This window comes from Dermacentor variabilis, chromosome 6 (assembly GCF_050947875.1).
Source record: "Dermacentor variabilis isolate Ectoservices chromosome 6, ASM5094787v1, whole genome shotgun sequence".
NCBI lineage: Eukaryota > Metazoa > Arthropoda > Arachnida > Ixodida > Ixodidae > Dermacentor > Dermacentor variabilis.
In genome coordinates, this window is record NC_134573.1 from 198,491,773 (window position 1) to 198,513,369 (window position 21,597).

Below are 21,597 nucleotides of genomic sequence, written 5' to 3' on the forward strand. Positions count from 1 at the left end.
GCATATATTCGCAATTAGATGAAGCATGTGTATGCTGCATCAAAAATCCGAAAGCCTCAGCACATCCTAATGGAATGCGAAGAGATTTACCCAGCGAGACGAGTACATAACGTACAACTTCCAGAAATGCTTGGATTTAAAGTAGACTGAAGTATCAACCAGTCAGCAGTTGAAATAAGCAAGAGACATTTAGAGTATTGGTGGTAAAAAGCAGGGAAGAGACTGATATGGCCGGATCCATTATAGACATAGGCAGCAGTACAAGGTAGATAGAGAAGGTTAGAGAGGTCTCAACAAGAAAAACTAAGTGCCCTTCCACTCTCTGAAGAAGAATGATCAGTGAAGCTGTGTATGTGGGTCCCTTAATGGTGAAGTGCACCTCCGCCGCGTGTTGGCCCGGCATTGTACTATCTTCAGGATCGGCGCGTATATGGGGAGTGCTTAACACATGCTTCACCTCTGCCACTGGTCGGCCCGGTATTTCACTATCTTCTGGATCGGCCGACATGTGGGGAGTTATGTGTCTACACATGGACACGATCCTGGGGGAACTAGCCTTTCACAGCTTTGCTGTAAAATTGGCTATGTCTTTGTGTTTCTTAATTAATGACGACGATGAACGCGGGAGTAGTGGCACAAGCGCGTTCGCACGGTTGCGCCGAGGGGCATTAACGAGCCAGCTGTGGAAGTGGACGACGCTGGAGCCAATCCTGATGATGACAGTTTTGAGTCTATGCATGGGCACGATCCTGAGAGAACTAGCCCTAAACAGCTTCGCTGTAAATGCTAAAAGGAAAAGCATTAATAGCATACTTGAGTAACTCAAGCAGGCTAGGTGACGATTTGTCCCCACCCTGTTTCAAAGGGATGCCAACAAATCATCATCATCATAGGGCTGCCTAGCAGAGGTCGGGAAGTCTATACAATTATTGCTTATTTGAGTTAAATAAATGAAAGATATCTGTCTGTGATTTCAAAAAAGACAGAAAAACGATTTCATCTTTTTACTGCTGGGTTAAACGTAACAGTTGTGGATTGCTGCATCTGCTGTGCATGGCCTCCGAGATGAAAAACATAGCGTAGGTCTTGCGTTCAACCTTTGGGCGGAGCCAGCGGTGCATTGCTCCCTTGAGGCCCCTTGCAGTCTCCCTCGTGTAACTTCCAGCACGCTAGCAGAAACGAAAGGAGACTGAAAGCAACTGATTGATCCAATAGCATTCCATCTAACTTCACTTGTGCTTAAAGAATTTGACATTTTTTTGCAGCAGGAGATTCGTGAGGCAACCTAATTTAATAGTAATGTCATTCTACGATTTGTTAGAAAATTCTTTCAGGGCCTCTTTAAGGGGGGACATGATGTCTAGAGCTACCTTATTTTTAGATCAAATGCAATTAGAATATGCCTCGCATTGTGCCTACCAAATGCACTTGTTTTTCATTGTTTTGGGTCAAACCTAGAGTGCTGCAGCTTCACTAAGTATGTTTGATAGGTGGACATTCGCATCTGCAGCAGTAAATTAATTTTACTTTTATTAATTTAATTTTAATAATATAACTTATATTTTTATAATATATTAGAATAAAATGTTTGTATAATATATTAATTTAATCATTAATATAATTTAATTGTTTTTGTATATTGCATCATTATTTTGCAATGCATTTTCATGTTCATAGTACACATCATTAGTCATTGCCATAATTTTATTATACGTAGATTGTATGCAATTTACATCAACTCTATTAGGCCCAATGCGTTGGCAGGCTAGTTGGTGCGAATCCACGAATACTTTGTTTAGCGCAAAACGACAGGCCCCTTTACAGCCACGTCACAGTAACTTCACAGAATCCATCAGTCCACTGCGAACTCATTAACACTAGCATGGTGCTATTTGCTGACACCAAACAGGCCACCATTGGAATATGAACCTGGCAGCGTTTAACGCTAGAACGTTATCGAGTGAGGCGAGTCTAACTGTGCTATTGGAGGAATTAGAGGGCAGTAAATGGGATATAATATGGCTTGTGAAGTTAGGAGGCCAAAAGAAGCATAGTATACAGTGCTAAAAAATGGGCACGTCCTATGCTACCGGAGCTTAGCGGAGAGACGAGAACTAGGAGTCGGATTCCTGATTAATAAGAATATACCTGGTAACATACAGTAATTCTATAGCATTAACGAGAGGGTGGCAGGTCTTGTTGTGAAACTTAATAAGAGGTTGTAAACTTAAAATGAAGGTTGTACAGGTCCATGCCCCTACATCCAGTCATGATGACCAGGAAGTCGAAAGCTTCTATGAAGATGTGGAATCGGCGATGAGTAGAGTGAAAACAAAATACACTATACTGATGGGCGACTTCAATGCCAAGGTGGGCAAGAAGCAGGCTGGAGACAAGGCAGTGGGGGAATATGGCATAGGCACTAGGAATAGCAGGGGAGAGTTATTAGTAGAGTTTGCGGAACAGAATAATATGAGGATAATGAATACCTTCTTCCGCAAGCGGGATAGCCAAAAGTGGACGTGGAGGAGCCCGAACGGCGAGACTAGAAATGAAATAGACTTTATACTCTGCGCTAACCCTGGCATCATACAAGATGTGGACGCGCTCAGCAACGTGCGCTGCAGTGACCATAGGATGGTAAGAACTCGAATTAGCCTAGACCTGAGGACAGAACGGAAGAAACTGTTATATAAGAAGCCGATCAATGAGTTAGCGGTAAGAGGGAAAATAGAGGAATTCCAGATAAAGCTACAGAATAAGTATTCTGCTTTAACTCAGGAAGAGGACCTTAGTGTTGAAACAATGAACGACAATCTTGTGGGCATCATTAAGGAGTGTGCAATAGAAGTCGGTGGTAACTCCGTTAGACAGGATACCAGTAAGCTATCGCAGGGGACGAAAGATCTGATCAAGAAACGCCAATGTATGAAAGCCTCTAACCCTACAGCTAGAATAGAACTGGCAGAACTTTCGAAGTTAATCAACAAGCGTAAGACAGCTGACATAAGGAAGTATAATATGGATATAATTGAACATGTTCTTAGGAACGGACGAAGCCTAAAAACAGTGAAGAAGAAACTAGGAATTGGCAAGAATCAGATGTATGCGTTAAGAGACAAAGCCGGCAATATCATTACTAATATGGATGAGATACTTCAAGTGGCTGAGGAGTTCTGTTGAGATTTATACCGTACCAGTGGAACCCACGACGATAATGGAAGAGAGAATAGTCTAGAGGAAGTCGAAATCCCACAGGTAACGCCGGAAGAAGTAAAGAAAGCATTGGGAGCTATGCAAAGGGGGAAGGCACCTGGGGAGGATCAGGTAACAGCAGATTTGTTGAAGGATGGTGGGCAGATTGTTGTAGAGAAACTGGCCACCCTGTATACACAATGCCTCACGACCTCGAGCGTACCAGAATCTTGGAAGAACACTAACATAATCCTAAGCCATAAGAAAGGGGACGCCAAAGACTTGAAAAATTATAGACCGATAAGCTTACTGTCAGTTGCCTACAAACTATTTACTAAGGTAATCACAAATAGAATCAGGAACACCTTAGACTTCTGTCAAGCAAAGGACCAGGCAGGATTCCGTAAAGGCTACTCAACAATAGACCATATTCACACTATCAATCAGGTGATTGAGAAATGTGCGGAATATAACCAACCCTTATATATAGCTTTCATCGATTACGAGAAAGCATTCGATTCTGTCGAAACCTCATCAGTCATGGGGGCATTACGGAATCAGGGTGTAGACAAGCAGCATGTAAAAATACTGAAAGATATCTATAGCGGCTCCACAGCCACCGTAGTCCTCCATAAAGAAAGCAACAAAATCCCAATAAAGAAAGGTGTCAAACAGGGAGATACGATCTCTCCAATGCTATTCACAGCGTGTTTACAGGAGGTATTCAGAGACCTGGATTGGGAAGAATTGGGGATAAAAGTTGATGGAGAATACCTTAGTAACTTGTGATTTGCTGATGATATTGCCTTGCTTAGTAACTCAGGGGACCAATTGCAATGCATGATCACTGACCTGGAGAGGCAAAGCTGAAGAGTGGGTCTAAAAAGTAATGTTTAACAGTCTCTGAAGAGAACAGCAATTTACAATAGGTGGCGAGGCACTGGAAGTGGTAAGGGAATACATCTACTTAGGGCAGGTAGTGACGGCGGATCCGGATCATGAGACGGAAATAATCAGCTCCACAGCCACCGTAGTCCTCCATAAAGAAAGCAACAAAATCCCAATAAAGAAAGGCGTCAGGCAGGGAGATACAATCTCTCCAATGCTATTCACAGCGTGTTTACAGGAGGTATTCAGAGACCTGGATTGGGAAGAATTGGGGATAAAAGTTAATGGAGAATACCTTAGTAACTTGCGATTCGCTGATGATATTGCCTTGCTTAGTAACTCAGGGGACCAATTGCAATGCATGATCACTGACCTGGAGAGGCAAAGCTGTAGAGTGGGTCTAAAAAGTAATGTTTAACAGTCTCTGAAGAGAACAGCAATTTACAATAGGTAGCGAGGCACTGGAAGTGGTAAGGGAATACATCTACTTAGGGCAGGTAGTGACGGCGGATCCGGATCATGAGACAGAAATAATCAGAAGAACAAGAATGGGCTGGAGTGCGTTTGGCAGGCATTCTCAGATCATGAACAGCAGGTTGCCATTATCCCTCCAGAGAAAAGTGTATAATAGCTGTGTCTTACCAGTACTCACGTACGGGGCAGAAAACTGGAGGCTTACGAAAAGGGTTCTATAAAATTGAGGACGACACAACGAGCTATGGAAAGAAGAATGATGGGTGTAACATTAAGGGATAAGAAAAGAGCAGATTGGGTGAGGGAACAAACGCGAGTTAATGACATCTTAGTTGAAATCAAGAAAAGGAAATGGGCATGGGCACGACATGTAATGAGGAGGGAAGATAACCGATGGTCATTAAGGGTTACGGACTGGACTCCAAGGGAAGGGAAGCGTAGCAGGGGGCGGCAGAAAGTTAGGTGGGCGGATGAGATTAAGGAGTTTGCAGGGATGACATGGCTACAATTAGTACATGACCGGGGTTGTTGGAGAAGCACGGGAGAGGCCTTTGCCCTGCAGTGGGCGTAACCAGGCTGATGATGATGATGACGGTGATATTTGGCCATACTTGGCCCTTGCGCCATTAAACATCAAACATTCATTCATTCAAACTGCATCTTCCACTGCACTGCAGTGAGGTGGAATACAGCCTGTAGTGCGAGAACAAAACAGATGCACCAAGCAGCCCAATGTTTTATGTGTTTCTCCTCGTCCTGTTCTTGTGCATCATTCCCCCCTCCCCCTCCCTCTCTCTTGAGCTTGTGCACAAGACGAAAAAATTTGGATAAGTTATTACATTCAAACAGCATACTCGAATAGAAGTGCCATTCCTATGAACAGAGAGGACAATGCATCATGCGCGGCACATATGTGTGCTCGATTGTGGCACATTAGTTCCACAAGAATACTTTACGTCCACGCCCCATTACAATGGATCCACATACAACATATTCTCGAATGTAGCTCACTATTCTTCACACTTAGTTTGGTCTGCCTATATTGTCAATAATTCTGCTTTTAGCAAAACTAGCTATAATGGGTTATCGGCTACAACAGACAAATTTTGGGCAGATTTTGTCTACATAACGTAAATGCAACATACTTTGCTATGGCGATGCGTGTATGTGGCAGTGCACTCCATGCAGCTATTTCTGGCTATTTGTGGAATTTGTGAAAATGCACTAGCAGCAAGCTTCCAGCAACGACTTGCTGTGCAATGCCTCACTGGCAGGGAGCTTTTGTATCGACTATGCAATTTTTCGAAAAATATTTGCAGCACGAGATTCACAAGATAATAAAACCCATATAAATGTTGTGGGTGCAGCGGCAAAAGGCTTTGTTGCAGCACCTTATTGCGGTCGCGGTAGACAAGCTATGCAGTACGCCGCTGCCATCTCTTGGGAGGCCATGCGTAGCAAATGTAGCTATGCACAATTTAATGAGAGCAGCATTCCGGGCAAGTTGGTAATCCATTACTTAAATGATATTGCACGACACTAAAAAACGACGCAGATGTGAGAGAAGACGACACACCAAGCGCAAACTTTCAGCGAAGTTTATTGTGCCACTGCGTCAATTTTATACATGGCAGGCAGCGTAGATCGCGCATGCGCTTACAAGGAAATGAAGAGCGAATTCATGTAACATGGTTACGAGTCATCTGATGCCGCGTCCAAGAAACGTAATTCTTTTTCTGTGAGAGCCAGAGACGGGAAGCTAACACATGTGTCACCCAATTTTGCGATCATCTGCGCTTCAGATATTTCACGGATGAGCTGCGTGCTGCCACGGGAAACAATCGTGCATTGATCCTCAAGACGCTTGCATCCATGATCCCGACAGTGGATCGCCAAGAAACCACCAGAGCCATTTTTTACATTGTTGCTGTGTTCGCGGAGCCGATCATTGAAGCAACGTCCAGTTTGTCCGATATATTTCTTCTCACATGAAAGCGGGAGGTTGTACACCACACGGTGGACACACTCGACAAACTTTTTGCAGTGATGCTTTCTGCACTTATCAGAAGGGACGGCATTTGGATCCGTCAGCCTGCAAAGCCTGCCGAGCTTGTTGGGAGCAGAAAAAACAACTCTTACATTCGCCCTTTGGGCAATCTTTTTCAAGTTGTGGGATATCCCGTGCATGGGGGGGGGGGGGGGGGGTAAGGTATGACACTTACTTTAGGGGGTGTGCCGGGAGGGGCATCGGCAACTGACTTCTGCATACTGGATCGCGCTTCTCTTAAAATGCGTTCCGCAACAGACACTAGCACCACCCTAGGATATCCAGCCAAGGACAAGCGTAAAGTTTGCGCTTCAAAGCTTACGTCCACAACATGACAGCAAGACTTGCTAAGGGCATTCTTGAAGCACAAACTGATAATGGCCCGCTTAACAAGCTTAGAATGTGCGGACGCATACGGCAGAAGTGGCTTGTTGGCTCGCGGCTCATACGACCAACACGTGTGGTTGTCCTGAAAGTTCAGGCGAAGATCAAGAAAATTAAGAGACCTATCTACCGGCACCTCACGAGTGGTTTGAAGGGGGACTAAGCACTTCTGAAACGTTTCTAATGCTTTCTTAGCTTCCATAATGAAGGCATTAGAAGAGCAGTCAATGAAAATTAAGAAGTCATCAACGTATCTGAATGTTTTAAAAACTGCAGTGCCTTGCACTTGTGAAGAAATGTCACGGTCTAAACAGGATAAAAACAATAAAAACAAGTCACTAAGAATGGGAGCAATGCAAGAGCCAATACAAACTCCGCTTTTCTGCAAAAAACATTGGTTATCCCAAGTGATAAAGGTGGAATTAAGATAAATCTGTAAATGTTCTAAAAATTGACTGCAAGACATGCCGACCTCATTCTGGAAGGAAACAGCACCATACTTATCAATACATTGCTCAACACAGGACAGTACGCTTCTATGCGGCAAGGAGTAATAAAAATCCTTTACGTCAATAGAAAACGCCTGAAGACCACGGTCAGAATGTGACTTCAAAAACTCAATCACAGTGTCTGAGCTCTTAATGAGGAAAGGGTCGCTGACAGGCAGAAGGCCCAACTTTTGTTGTAAAAACACCCCCTCTTGGGACCCTTCTGGGACTGCTCTTCTGATGCCTTCATTCTGGAAGCTAAGAAAGCGTTAGAAACGTTTCAGAAGTGCTTAGTCCCCCTTCAAACCACTCGTGAGATGCCGGTAGATAGGTCTCTTGGTTTTCTTGATCTTCGCCTGAACTTTCAGGACAACCACACGTGTTGGTCGTATGAGCCGCAAGCCAACAAGCCACTTCTGCCGTATGCGTCCGCACATTCTAAGCTTGTTAAGCGGGCCATTATCAGTTTGTGCTTCAAGAATGCCCTTAGCAAGTCTTGCTGTCATGTTGTGGACGTAAGCTTTGAAGCGCAAACTTTACGCTTGTCCTTGGCTGGATATCGTAGGGTGGTGCTAGTGTCTGTCGCGGAACGCATTTTAAGAGAAGCGCAATCCAGTACGCAGAAGTCAGTTGCCGATGCCCCTCCCGGCACACCCCCTAAAGTAAGTGTCATACCTTACCCCCCCCCCCGATGCACGGGATATCCCACAACTTGAAAAAAAGATTGCCCAAAGGGCGAATGTAAGAGTTGTTTTTTCTGCTCCCAACAAGCTCGGCAGGCTTTGCAGGCTGACGGATCCAAATGCCGTCCCTTCTGATAAGTGCAGAAAGCATCACCGCAAAAAGTTTGTCGAGTTTGTCCACCGGGTTGTGTACAACCTCCCGCTTTCATGTGGGAAGAAATATATCGGACAAACTGGGCGTTGCCTCAATGATAGGCTCCGCGAACACAGCAATAATGTAAAAAATGGTTCTGGTGGTTTCTTGGCGATCCACTGTCGCGATCATGGATGCAAGCCTCTTGAGGATCAATGCATGATTGTTTCCCGTGGCAGCACGCAGCTCATCTGTGAAATATCTGAAGCGCAGATGATCGCAAAATTGGGTGACACGTGTGTTAGCTTCCCGTCTCTGGCTCTCACAGAAAAAGAATTAAGTTTCTTGGACGCGGCATCACATGACTCGTAACCATGTTACATGAATTCGCTCTTCATTTCCTTGTAAGCGCATGCGCAATCTACGGTGCCTGCCATGTATAAAACTGACACAGTGGCACAATAAACTTAGTTGAAAGTTTGCGCTTGGTGTGTCGTCTTCTCTCACGTCCGTGTCGTTTTTTAGTGTTACGCAATATCATTTAAGTAATGCACAATTGGTGGCTGTAGATGAGCAATGCAAAAATGAAATGATTTTTCTCTCTAAAATTTTAGAGATTGCAGACATATATATGTTTCATTTATTTACCTCAAGATTAGCGATTATTTATTGCTCAGAATGCTCTCGTGATCACAATATCAGCTAATTGCATTGGCGGGTCCAGCTGCTTGCGATGCTGCTGCGAGACGATATTGCAAAAGACAACATTGCGGAATCTCGTAAAAAACTCACCGTTCTTTGACAAGATTCCCGCTGCATGCAGTGCAGCAGGGAAGCTATTTGGCTCACATGTCCACAGCAGCCTATACAACAAATCGGCAACATTTTCTTACTATGTTCAAAAAGCGTTTTATCCAGGTATTTTATGTGTTAACTAAATGCCTCTCTACAAACAGGTTGACATAACCAAGATGGATGTATTGGGCAATAGCAGCCTGCACCTGGCAGCACAGGCAGGTGCCATATCTGCTATTTGGTCACTTATTGAAAAATATGCCCTAGACGTCAACAGCATCAACTCCTGGGGACAGACTCCACTCCATCTGTCTGCCAAGGCAGGTTTATGCTAGAAAAATGTCTTTTACACCAGCCGGCCAATTTGTGCTAATTTTTTTCAGGTGGGCCAACATGACGTGGTTAAACTGCTGATTGGCCTAGGTGCTATATGCAATGCCAGAGATAACAAGGGCCGCACAGGTAAGCATATATGCTGCCAGTACTTTAGTTTCTGCATGAAGCTGTACGTAGTTTGCCACTGCAAAGGCACTTAGGAAAGAAGTTTTAAATTCTGTATGTTAGTTCTACTTTGTCTAAGCATTGTACTGCTTGTTTTCTAAACCTGGACAGTTCTTTTTGAGCCACTAGGCTTTGATGCACTGTTAAGATGGTGAAGACAAGTAACAGCTTTTTGATTCTATCAAGTGGCCGCAGTGATGTCATGTTTAAAGTTTAAAATGTGATCACAGGTTTGTTAAGTAATGTTCGTTATCCCCTTGAGGTGCCGTGTGCACAGTTGTGCATGCCAAGATAGGGCGTCAACTTCAAAAGCAGTGATGAAAGTCATTTTTAAAATGTGTCGCATAACATTTTGGGACAGTTCTGATTGAACTTGTGCTACAAATGTGAATATGTGTGTGTTTTAGTGAAGGAGTTAGAAGGTGCGGGAGTTTGCTTATGGTGCCAATATAGACAACCACACCTCAGCGAGGAGGTGCTGCAGCACAGTCGCAGATGCCACCCGTATCTGTAGTTCAGATGCACAAACATGCACTTAGGTCATTTTTTAAATATTTTGCAGCTTTTTTAGGGCCTATGAAAAAGAAACACATAAAAGATAACATGGTATAAACAACTTATTAGAGTATTTCTTAGAATGCTGTGCACCTTTCCCAATGCAACTTATGCCTTAAAGGGCCCCTCACCAGGCCCCATAGCAAATTTTGGTTATATGCTGGAAGTTGTCACGTGTCCTCTAGGGAGCCTTCTGCCTCAAAAATTTTTGAAATCGGCTCATTAATAGCCAAGATAAAAATATTTCAGTGCCGCGAACCCATGATTTCAGAAGGCGAGCTCCACTGCATAGCGAGACACTCTCTCCACTCGCCCTGTCTAGCCTTCACAAGCGAAATTTCTTTGCTGTCTTTTCCCATGCTGGACCTCGAGGATCGCGTGACGTATAAGTCGCGGGCCCCGCCTTCAATTCCTTCTTTTTTTGTGATGCGGCACACTTCTGCTGACGCCATCACGCGTGAGCTGTTGTGATTGTATTGTTTTGTGCAGCGCAGGATTTTGTGCGCTGTCCGCAGCACGTAGCGATGTAATTGTTTGCAAACACGATCATTAGCATGCATTGTATGCTCTGCGCTTGTCAGCTCAAAATGGCCAGACCTGGTGAGGGGCCCTTTAAAGGCCAACTGCAACAAAATTTCACTTGGACTGAATTGACTGTAAGTGCCTAGCGTATACTCTCAAAGTAATCTTGGCAAAGCTGCAGGGCTGGTAATTGCCTCATTTTGTTATTAGCAGCTATTAAATAGCGCCTATGCAGACAATGTGTGCACCTGGCGGCAAAGTGGTTTGCGGATATGCCAAATATTGAACCGCACATAGCTGCCGATCTCGGAGTTGCGCCACGTTGCATGTACCTAGGCAGCCAGGCACACTGCTCTCATTATTTGTGAGTTGACGTGCGTCTCTCTTGGCGTGCATTCTCCCTGTTGCGAAAATGCCGATGCGTTGCATGGCCATCGGATGCTTGAATATGTACTCGAACACGAGCAATGGCTGTGCAGTACATAATACTGAGTAGAGGAAGGCCGAACACATCTTTCCTGTCCCAGCTTTCAGAGTGAAAGCGTGCACTGCGGCGCAGCAGACAAGTGCGACGCAGACCAACCAACACACACAAAGCATGTTAACTGCAGTTGACGAAGCTTCACAAGCCACATTTCAACAGCACAATCACCCATCAAGATTTGCTTGGCAAACGCTTTCTTGAGGTGACTATGAGTACTATATATCGCGATGGCACACGCAAACCAAAGGTAAGTGGTATTTACTGGCGATATTCTCAAACGATCCTTTCAGTGCAGATCTTCAAGATATTTCGTGCGTCTCTGCATCGGACGCGTCGAAGTAGACGAACGAAATTCTTTCTGCCACAGCACCAGAAACGAGCAGGAACTTCATGCTGCATTTGTCACAAAGAAGAACGTGACATGGCGACCATAGTGTAGATGCGGCAGCAATCCATGCAGGATTGCTATACCACCAGAGCAAAATAAGCAAAGTTTTATCACGGCCGCAGTCCGGCCTGGCTGGCCGTGAGTTTACGCACACTTAGCATTGAGCCGAGCCCCTCTAGGCCGGCCGAGCCCCTCTAGGCCGGCCGAGCCCCTTTAGGCCGGCCGCGCCACGCCTCGGCTACATCATCCTTAGTACAGATGGTAGTAATCCGCCTTTTTCATTTTCCCGTGCTGCCCTCTACCGCACACCGCTGGAAACGTTTTGGAAGGGTGCCAGGGCATTCACCGGTTGGTTTGTGTACCAGCACTCATGTTGAGTGCACATTGGTTGTACGTTTCGTGGATCTCGAATAATTATTAATGGCTTCTCTGGGGCAGCGTTTCGTCCCTGGAAGCCATGTAGCGCTCGCCGACTATTGAGTGAGCAGACCTGAGTGCACTGTTGCGCAAACAGTGCGGCCGATAAAGGCACGCTGAGTTCTGTCTGCAGACACAGCTGCCTTGTAGTTTGTTGTCAGTGATTTCTGCACTTGGAGCTTTCTTTTTACACATCATTCAGACATTTCACATATTCAAAAAGTCTTCACGTGCAGCCTTCCACATGGAATTTATCAAAGTGGTGCACTTGTTTACGTAAACATCGACAAATACAGCCACACATAGTTGTTAGCGTCAAATATTGCAGAAAAGATGCATCGTTCATGTGAAATAATGTCAAAACATAGCAAAGCATACAAATCTGCGTATATCTGCAATGCTGTTCCACCCTGAGATGAGTCAATATGAACGGCCGAACCACTTAAACAATGGCAACTATGACCCAGATACATACTTTACGGGCTGTTAATTGATTACTGATTCTCGCTTTTCTTTAACTCCATCATACTTGCAGTTTGCGCATGCCATAAAGCATTATTAGATCAAACTGTGCTCAGCATATGCGCTCACTTATAGGCTGTGTTCTCTCGCGAAAACGTGGATGACAGCACTGACACTGTTGGTATAACAGAGTGAGACGGTTGTTTATGCTGCTGTATACCGAATTCATCGTCTCTTGTTTCCCGTTTGATGCAGAAGTAAACAGTGAATCTATGGAATTAAGAAATGTCTCAGCATAACAACACGCACAGACTCACCCATCTACGTAGGGAATTTGACCAGCAGCAGGGATCAGTGACGTACATACGTATGTTGGCACAGCACTATGTCGCCGCTTGACGCTTATTGTGTACGCGCTGTGCGAGGTGAAGTGTAGTTGATTTCAAATCGCTAAGGCCAGAACCAAACTATAAAAGCAGTTTCCTTCGTCCTAATTGCTTACATTTCAGTTCAGGACTGCCTGTAGCGGGCACACGAACTTCACTGTGCCAGGCTTAACCTTCGCTGAACAGTATCAACATTGGCTCAAACTTCACATGCGCGGCTTGAGAGAGTTGAAGCTTGTGCATTTCAACTGGGTAGGCATTTCTGACTCATTTTGAGCACGATTAATTATATATACAAACGAAGACGCTGTCGCTATGGTGTTGTCGGTTCGACGGCCAATCGTGCGGGTTCGGTCGAACAATGGTCGGCACGCTGATTTTGTCTGTGCCGTCGACAAGCAAGCCTGTCGCGGTATGACAACTCGCGCTCGTTGGTTAAGTTGTATATGGTTGCTTCGTCAGCCTGTTATGATGGTTTCAGTCACGCACTGTGCTGAAAAGTCGGTCAATCGTTGGCATGAGCGTCTTGTGCGGTCTCGTATCGACCCAGTGTTACCGCGCCTTAAACGAATAGTGAAGGCAGGCACACCCGCACGCTGAGGTAGTGGGTACGGACACCCCATTTGGTGATCGCCTTGTCTAAAGGGGCACGGTTCTGACTGGTGTTGTATAAGTCACGGGTCACTTTTTTTGTCGCGACAATAGCACTGCTCCAGGAGGGCACATGTAACCGACAAATGGAGGCCTCAGGAGAGCACCCAAGGTGTAGTGGGGGGATCAAAGCTGGAAGCAGGCAGCCCGTGGGTTGGGGCCACGGAGGCCGAAGCGTGCCAGGGGGTGTTCACATAAAAAATTGGCATTACCCGCAGCAGCGAGGCAATCAGTTGTTGCCGCAGCGCTAGCAGACAAGTGCGCAGCGAGCGAGCACTTCTTTGTTTGTCGTAACACACTCACTTCAGTGAACCTGAACAGCACCCTGTTCCAGCTGCTCTAGAATGCAATAGGACACATTCTATTCCTGCAAAACAGTTCGAGAATTCACTTTGATGAGGGCTGACACGACTTGGCCCAGTTTGAAGCATGGGCGGCCATTTTCGTCGGTGGGCTCACCAGCCGTCTGGCTCATGACGTCAGTCCAGAGTGCGTGCCCATTGGAGGATGTTCGTGTGCATCTGCCTCAGAGGAGTAAAAGCTCCTTTTTTCTAAAGTTGTACCTGACTAAAGACTGCAGAGCATCCAATTTTTGCCAATGTAGCGTAACTGTGCCCTGCATGGATTGCATCCGTGTTAAGCTAGACTATACCACACCTTTAGCTTGGCCACCCCAATGCAGTCTTGGAGCAGAGGCAGAACACATTGAGGCCCCTGAATGTAGACTACCAGATAGAGAAAACCAGCTGGACTCGGTAAACACTTCGCATTACACCGGAACAGAATACAAGCAAGCAGACAGCATAGGCTGGTTCTCCACATTCTCCACTGTACGTCACTTCTGTCAGGCGATAATGGCAGCTTTCCTTTTTTTTTTTCAATTTCAGTATGAAGAATTGTGACGGATTGACCTGTATTTAAAATGCAAGATTTTTCACAGAGGCTATTGTATGTCTGAATGACCTGAAACTGGGCTTCTTACGTGGTCGAAAATTTCATTGCAATTGGCCTTTAATATGAATATTCAAGCATGCATTTGAGGAAATTACCAATTCCACTTTGAAAAATAGTCCAACTCGAAATGATGACGAAAAATATGCTCTTGGTCTCATTCACCTAAGGTGTACTAGCTTAGTAATTGAACTTTGAAAGTAGTACAAGTAAGTCACAACAATTAAAGAATATGCTGCTGGTCTCATTTGCCTAAGGTGTGCCACTTTCCACTTTATAAAGGGCCCCTCACCAGGTTTGGGCACTGCAAACAAACAAGCGCGACTAGTAGATCACGCGGTGGTGATAATGTCTGCAAAGTATGAAACAGCTGTATGGCCTTCCTCTTGAGGGAGCTGCACATCAAGCAAGAGAGTCAACGTAAGATGCACAGATGCCTCCATGCAAGCCACACTGCTTGGAATGTCACCGACCCTAGCACATGCATTTGGTTAATCATCCAATGCAAGAAGCGAACTGCATTGCCCAGCAATAAAAAAAAGGAGGTAGGTCTTGTCGCATGAACCCTTAGCTCCAATATGGGAGAAGGCAGGAAAAAAACATTGTTTGCAGACACTAGTTGAGGCAAAAGGAGAGCGTCTCTGTTAACAGTGACACTTGTCTCCTGGCAGCATGTTAACAGGAAGTTCAATTTCTTCTAGCTCCTGTAATAATGAATAATTTGAACAATTATTTTGGTGAAACGTTGCCTAGATGCCACTTCACAACTTCTAATGAATAACCAAAATTTGCAATGGGGCTTGGTGGAAGGGTCTTTTAAATGAAATTGCTTTCTTCAGCTCTTTCGCCAGTTTTTGCGGTTGAACTTTCACTGCTGATACAAAGACCACATGCTCTCATCTAGCCAGGTTGCGGGGCATGTATCAGATTAAAATAGGCAATGGGAGACAATGCAAAGGTAGAACTCGGCTCTGTCGGAGACACGCCTCTGCAATGTCGTCTAAAGTTGTGCGCGTAAAGTTGTGCGTGTAAATTGCCGGGCCAGATGGTACATGGCACTTGTGTCGAGCTTTAGGGCATCTGAAGGGTTAGATGCTGTGGTAGAGCACTCAGGAAGGCTGCCCTGTCCCCTTGTGGTGGCTGCAGGAGAATGCCCCAGTACTGCTATAGATGTACTGGTTAATGGAATAGGCATTACATAAATGTCCTCAGTGCAACGAATATATATCTTCAATGAAGCAAACAGCTTTCTAGAAGTGTTTGTCTATTCACTCGCATTGGTTCATTGTCCATGATTTCTTGCAATTATTTTTTTTTGTTTCTTTTATGCAAAACACTCCGTAAATGTAATGAATATGAATACTGTCTCTGGAAATTGCTTACTTTTGCAAATTAACAGTATTGTTCACCCTTCTCTACAACAGCATATGACCTGGCAAAGGATAATGGCCACAACAGCTGCTCTCGGCTCTTGCAGCCTCATAATATAAAGACACAATAAAAATGCTTGTTTTGGACAACACCGTGTTTATCCTTGAGGACACAACTCACACGCACATCTGTAGCATGTTTGCCTTATAGCATTCTAGGCTGCAGAGGGACACTCCTGTTTTGGAGCAGGAGTACTTTTTTGGATTCGGGCAGCCCTTGATGCCACACAGTGCCTTCTGTGGGTACTCGCGGGGAGCCACAGCAGGTGCCAGAGGGAATGGGAGGCCAGCTGGAAACATTAGCAACGTGCCAGCCTCACTGCTCCGCAGCAGCGATACCTTGGGTGTGTCTGCCTTCTTAGCTGGCTTCTTGCTGGCCCGGAGCCGAGATTCTGACTTCTTGAGCAGCCGCTCAATGGTCTGCTTCTTGTCTTTTTCCTTTTTTTCTTCGGCCTGCTGCTTGCGCTTCTTGGCACGCTGCATTCTACGCTGGATCATCTCTTCAGTCATCTCCTTGATGGGCTCCACCTGTAATGCATGTTTGCATGTCTGCAGCAAACCATATCCTTCTAAACATAGTCGAACATGCAATTTATCAACCTTTTTTGTTTACCTTGGGGCTGTTTTATCAGCATTTCTAAATCGCAGCGTTCTTTACTCAGTGAAGTACACCCTTTGTCAATAGTGTACAAGGTATGTTGCCTGCGACTGTCAGGCTAACTGTGGGCTGTTATGAACGGAGTTGCTGAGGAATGCAAGTTCCAGTGCCCCTAGGGAATAAAGAACCCTCGTACTCGAAATACAAAGACTGGAGTGTCGGTCGTTCCACAGGAATCGCACTACACAGCTGAACGGCGTACATAGTGAGGGCAGCAAAGTAACCCGTATATATTTAACAAAGGATGTACTACAGAACAAGCACAGACCTTGTGTGTTCCACTCAGTGCAAAAGGTCCAAAGCATTCTGCTTAAGGGAAAGATTGCCATTTTTATCCCGACTTGAAATTGGTCTGCTGCTTGAAGTTGCCACTTGCCTGCACCAAGGGCATGACATCAAGAAGCTTTTATGCCAAGATATAAGAGGAAGCTTTAACTGAGGGACTCCTATCTCAACACATGCGATAGGAGAAACCATTTTTCTCTGCAGTCGCTGCACTGAATTTGATGAGGTCTGTTACATTTAGCAGGAAAAGTTAAAACCTAGTGAGTGTAGAAAGCGGATTCTTGGTTAAGGTTGTCTTTCCTTAGGAAAAAATTTTAATATCGAAAATTTTCGGAGACTTAAAACTATTATTAATAGTTTTCAACTCTGCTCGGCAATGAAAAATTCTATTGAAATCTGCCAACTGCATTTAACATACCATATTTATTCGTATCTAGGCCGATAGTTTTTTTTTTTTTTTTCAAATCATATTCCAAACTCCAGGGTCGGCTTAGATTCGAGGATTTTAAAAAACGCGCCAGTTTTTCATTGAAATTGCTAAATATGGTGCATAGCTAGCGCCATCTAGAAAAGTCAGTATCGCAGCCGCTACTAGCCGTGCCAGTAGCCAACCGTACACAAGCGAGGTCTCCATTTTGACCTGTGTTATGTCGCCCCGGTGTGCGGCGTGGGGTTATCGCGATGGCACCAAGCAGGAGAGCCACTAAAGTGCCGCTTTCGAGCGAAAAGTTGTGATAGCCGCAGAGGCATCGTCGAACCTTCAAGCCGGGCGGGACTTCGGCGTCGACGAGAAAAACGTCCGTCGTTGGAGGGGACAACGACAGCAGCTCCTTGCGTGCGCCGCAACGAGCATGGCATTTAGCGGACCATAGAAAGGCCGTCACCACGAAGTGGAGACAGTTTTGGCCGACTTTGTTCGGACGCAGAGAGCAGCTGCCCTTCCAGTGACAACAGAAGTGCTCCAAGCGAAAGCTAGGGAACTTTCGAGGGAGCGAGGCCTAACGCCAAAGGATTTCAAAGCCAGCCGGGGCTGGCTTCAGAAATTGATGAAGCGCTTCGGCTTCAGCCTCCGACGTTGCACTTCAATCACCCAGCAGCTGCCAAGCTATTTCGAAGAAAAGGTGATAGCTTTTCTACGCTACGTGCTGCGAAAGAGAGAAGCGGCAGGCTACAACCTTGGGCAAATCGGCAACGCCAACCAGACGGCTGTGTATTTCGATATAGTGCACTGTTTGAAGGTGACAGTGACAAGGAACACAGTGACGAGTCTAGCAGCGACGACGACGTTGAATGAGCTCTGCACGTTCAGATTCAGTAAATGCTGTTTGCATGGACGACCGCACGCCAAGTTTCATCCTAGACGCCAGCGCTCGTTTCTCCCCTGGCGGAACTATTTCATCTCCAACGGGTGTAGGTTTCCGCCGCTGCTTCCCTTGGAGGGAGCGCCCGCGTTCAGTTCGCGCTGCGCGCGCAACGTCTCTTCTTTGCGACGGCGCCTCTTCGGATGACCGGAAATTATTGTGTTAATTGTCACGACCGCAATGTAAACACGAAAGGGTTGATGCCACCAGTGATATATTCTGCCAATTCACAAGAAAATGGCACGAAAAAAAGCAGACGACAGACATGGATCACTGCGGTGCGCCGAGCGAAGTAAGCAACTGGCAAACGAAGCGTTCGACGAGCGCTTGTCCTGTCTTGTTTCTCGTGCTTCGTTTGTGTATGCGCTAGCAGTGGCTGAAGTTCACGCGTGCCGAGAAATTGAATATGTGCACGATGCATTGAACATGACCGGAGTTCATTCCCGCTTCACCACTGCACCGATCGATTGAGTTATTGGACGATAGACGCCCGTGTCTTGGTCGCGCCGGCATTGCAGAAGCAGGAATGATTACTAATACTTTGAACTTCCATCTCTTGAGCACTGTTAAAAAATGGCCAAGCTTCTACATTGCTGCCTCAATTCCATATTGTAGGGGACGTACTAGGTAAAGTTGTGTGCGCATATCGTAAATGTGCTATGCAGCGATATATTTTGTTTATTTCCGCACAGTGTCGATGGAAGTCCGTTGTCTCCATCAGTGACAGCACGGATTTGTAGCAAACATATTGTGAGAATCTGCAAAAATAACTAGCTCGTATGTGCCGTATGTATGTGCCGCATCGTATGTGCTGACGATTTTTCCGGCGGTACATACGATGTCGTTTCCAATTACCTGCTCAGCGTCACTTACATGGTTAAGCAGACGCAGCCCTTTCGCCGCATTGCAGCCATAAAAATAATCGTCAAGTGTACCGATCTTCTTAAAGGCAAATAGAAGTGTATACAGTCTGTTTCACACTTAGGGGAAAACTCGGAACGTATTGCATCGCGATGCGGCAAGCAATGGAGTCGTGCGGCGGCGGCAGCTCAAGCAGGCGCCGACGCTCGAGGGGCGGTGTCGTGATCTGCGTCGTCTGCTGCGGCGGCGCGCGCTGTCCGCATTGTCGGGAAGCGTGCTACTGTCAGGGGCAGTGCACCGATTTCATCGGTACTGCGGGAACTCAGCTGATATTTTTTACTAAACATTGTGCGTCGCCAAACTCTGAGCCTTCGTTGGCGATAATGGAGTTCCACAAACTTCTTTTGACACCATGCTTCGTTTGTTCTTTCGAAAGGCCGGGGTACTGAGCGCGTGCACGTATATTTCTTCACTGTGTGTGCTACCGTAATAAACAGCGGCAAGATGCACCAAGATGTGCGCGCAACGTGCTCAGCCTTTGTTTGACACGAAAAGAAAACAAATCACTCGACAATGATAACTATGGGGGTCGAACACGATGAAACAAACGGATACGATTAAAGGAATGTTTTAGGTTAAGACAATGAGCTGGAAGTGATTTTTCTCGACAATCATTCACTACACCAGACAGACCCTGCCCACCGGCGGGGAATTGGACACGTCACGCTCGGGACTTCAGTTAGTATCTCTCGTATCTCTCTAGTAGCGCTGTCGTCGCTGCCGCTCGGGCAGCGATGACAGCGCTCATCCTAGAAGGCAGAGAAGTGTAGTAGAATGACTTGATCAGGGATGTGTTCATTCGCAGCACGTCTCAGTCGCTGACGATGGTGGATCGAAGCCTATCCTCGGGCTACTGATAGAGGGGCTGGTGCGGCAGCGATACTTTCAACGAGCCCCAGGCATTTTATATGATATTGGCGCCCAGAGATTGAGGCGGCCACTCCAAGAGAGTGACTGCGCGCCCTTCCAGCAGATCTTGCACAACACGAGCAGTGCGGATCGGTGACCTATCGCGTTAGAATATATGGTCGCCTTCCAGAAACTGTCCGTCAAGAATGTATGGAATCAGTATGTCGTCTATGACTGCCCTGCAGCGATGAACTTACCTTCGAGGCGTATCAGTGGGCGTTGCACAACGCTTAGTAAAGAATACCGGCTCATTTCACGCAGTAATGATGAGATCGGCGCTCTGTAACTGACACTAGAACGTTTCCCGACAATGCGACCAGTGCGCGCCGCCGTAGCAGACGACGCCGTTCAAGATCCCGCCCCTCGAGCACCTCGCGAGCTGCTGCAGCTGCTGCCGCCGCCTGACTCAAGGTCTCGCCGCATCGCGATGCAATGCGCTCCGAGTTTCCCCCTATGTGAAACAGATTGTACATCGCCCTTCGAATGAAATGTCCACGCACACACACGTAGGCACACACCGCGCGCGGCACGAAACTTGCCCAAACACGCGCAGTGCAGGAGGCAATCAAGGCGGTGCGAACGAGAGGTGGGAGAGGGGTACCACCCGCTAATAGAATTTTGCTTCGCATGAGGCGCTCTCAACGCCGGCGCAGCAGCGCCGCTCTCGGTGCCGTTCTTGTCCATTTTGTGAACGCTGTCCTCGCTTTTTTTGTTGAGCCTACATTGGAGGTAATATTTTTTTTTTTTTTTTGCTTCGGATTTTGGGGGGTCGGCCTAAATTAGAGTAAATACGGTATATAAAGCAGACAAAAAGCTGTATTATATATGGCTCTCAAATACACCACTATATGCCAGTACAACTTTTGCACACTTTTTAGATGTGCGAACTCTGCCTATATATACAGCTTCGAAACTAATAAAACCAGCTGATAGCTTGCGCTCTTTCTGCCTACTTTGTTTTTTTCCTGTGTTCGTCCTTTTGTACATGCAACTCTTCCTCACATAGCCATGTACCAACTCGCCGAGCAAGAAGTTCTAAACACTTGCAAAACTCTTGTAAACATTATAACGGGAGTCCGGTGCCTTGAATGGGTTCCAAGTGGTACACGACACACCCAAATCTCAGCTGTTGCAAAAACCAACTATTCCTCTGACCCATTACTCCATCCTTCTGCTTGCCCTTCTCTTCCTCTTCTTTCACTTGCAGAACTCTTCGTTACCGTTACATTTGCCGCCCCTTCTCCCCTCGAGTTTGCACAGGAGTTCAGTACAGGTTTCACAAGGGATGTAAAGCTTCATCTCGTGAGTAGGAAGGGTACGTTTGCGACGGTTGTCATCAAGTTCGGGAATTGTAACTAAATGAAATGTCACAGGACCCAGAGCTTCCACAACACTGAAAAGGCCAGACACCCGCCGTGGTTGCTCAGTGGCTATGGTGTTGGGCTGCTGAGCACGAGGTCGCGGGATCGAATCCCGGCCACGGCGGCCGCATTTCGATGGGGGCGAAATGCGAAAACACCCGTGTGCTTAGATTTAGGTGCACGTTAAAGAACCCCAGGTGGTCAAAATTTCTGGAGTCCTCCACTACGGCGTGCCTCATAATCAGAAAGTGGTTTTGGCACGTAAAAC

General features: G+C 46.2%; 2 protein-coding genes across 10 annotated transcripts in view; one reads left to right on the forward strand and one right to left on the reverse strand.

Annotated features, from left to right (window-relative positions):
- Window positions 1–21,597, forward strand: part of LOC142586053 (ankyrin repeat domain-containing protein 16-like) — a 111,595-nt gene that overhangs the window by 42,763 nt on the left and 47,235 nt on the right. For 2 of the 6 annotated variants that reach the window (XM_075697303.1, XM_075697304.1), the window contains exons 6-9: window positions 9,249–9,407; window positions 9,471–9,549; window positions 11,193–11,396; window positions 15,829–20,910. In XM_075697303.1, the coding sequence (XP_075553418.1) occupies window positions 9,249–9,407; window positions 9,471–9,549; window positions 11,193–11,350 (396 nt within the window). In that variant the 3' untranslated portion in view covers window positions 11,351–11,396; window positions 15,829–20,910. Of the gene's footprint in view, window positions 1–9,248; window positions 9,408–9,470; window positions 9,550–11,192; window positions 11,397–15,828; window positions 20,911–21,597 lie in introns of those variants that run through there. The other 4 variants (XM_075697307.1, XM_075697306.1, XM_075697308.1 and 1 more) reach the window with 4 other exon arrangements.
- The window catches only part of LOC142586056 (INO80 complex subunit B), a 73,531-nt gene that overhangs the window by 41,730 nt on the left and 10,204 nt on the right, over window positions 1–21,597 (reverse strand). For 3 of the 4 annotated variants that reach the window (XM_075697317.1, XM_075697315.1, XM_075697318.1), the window contains exon 2: window positions 16,174–16,362. In XM_075697317.1, the coding sequence (XP_075553432.1) occupies window positions 16,174–16,362 (189 nt within the window). Of the gene's footprint in view, window positions 1–15,911; window positions 16,363–21,597 lie in introns of those variants that run through there. The other variant, XM_075697316.1, reaches the window with a different exon arrangement.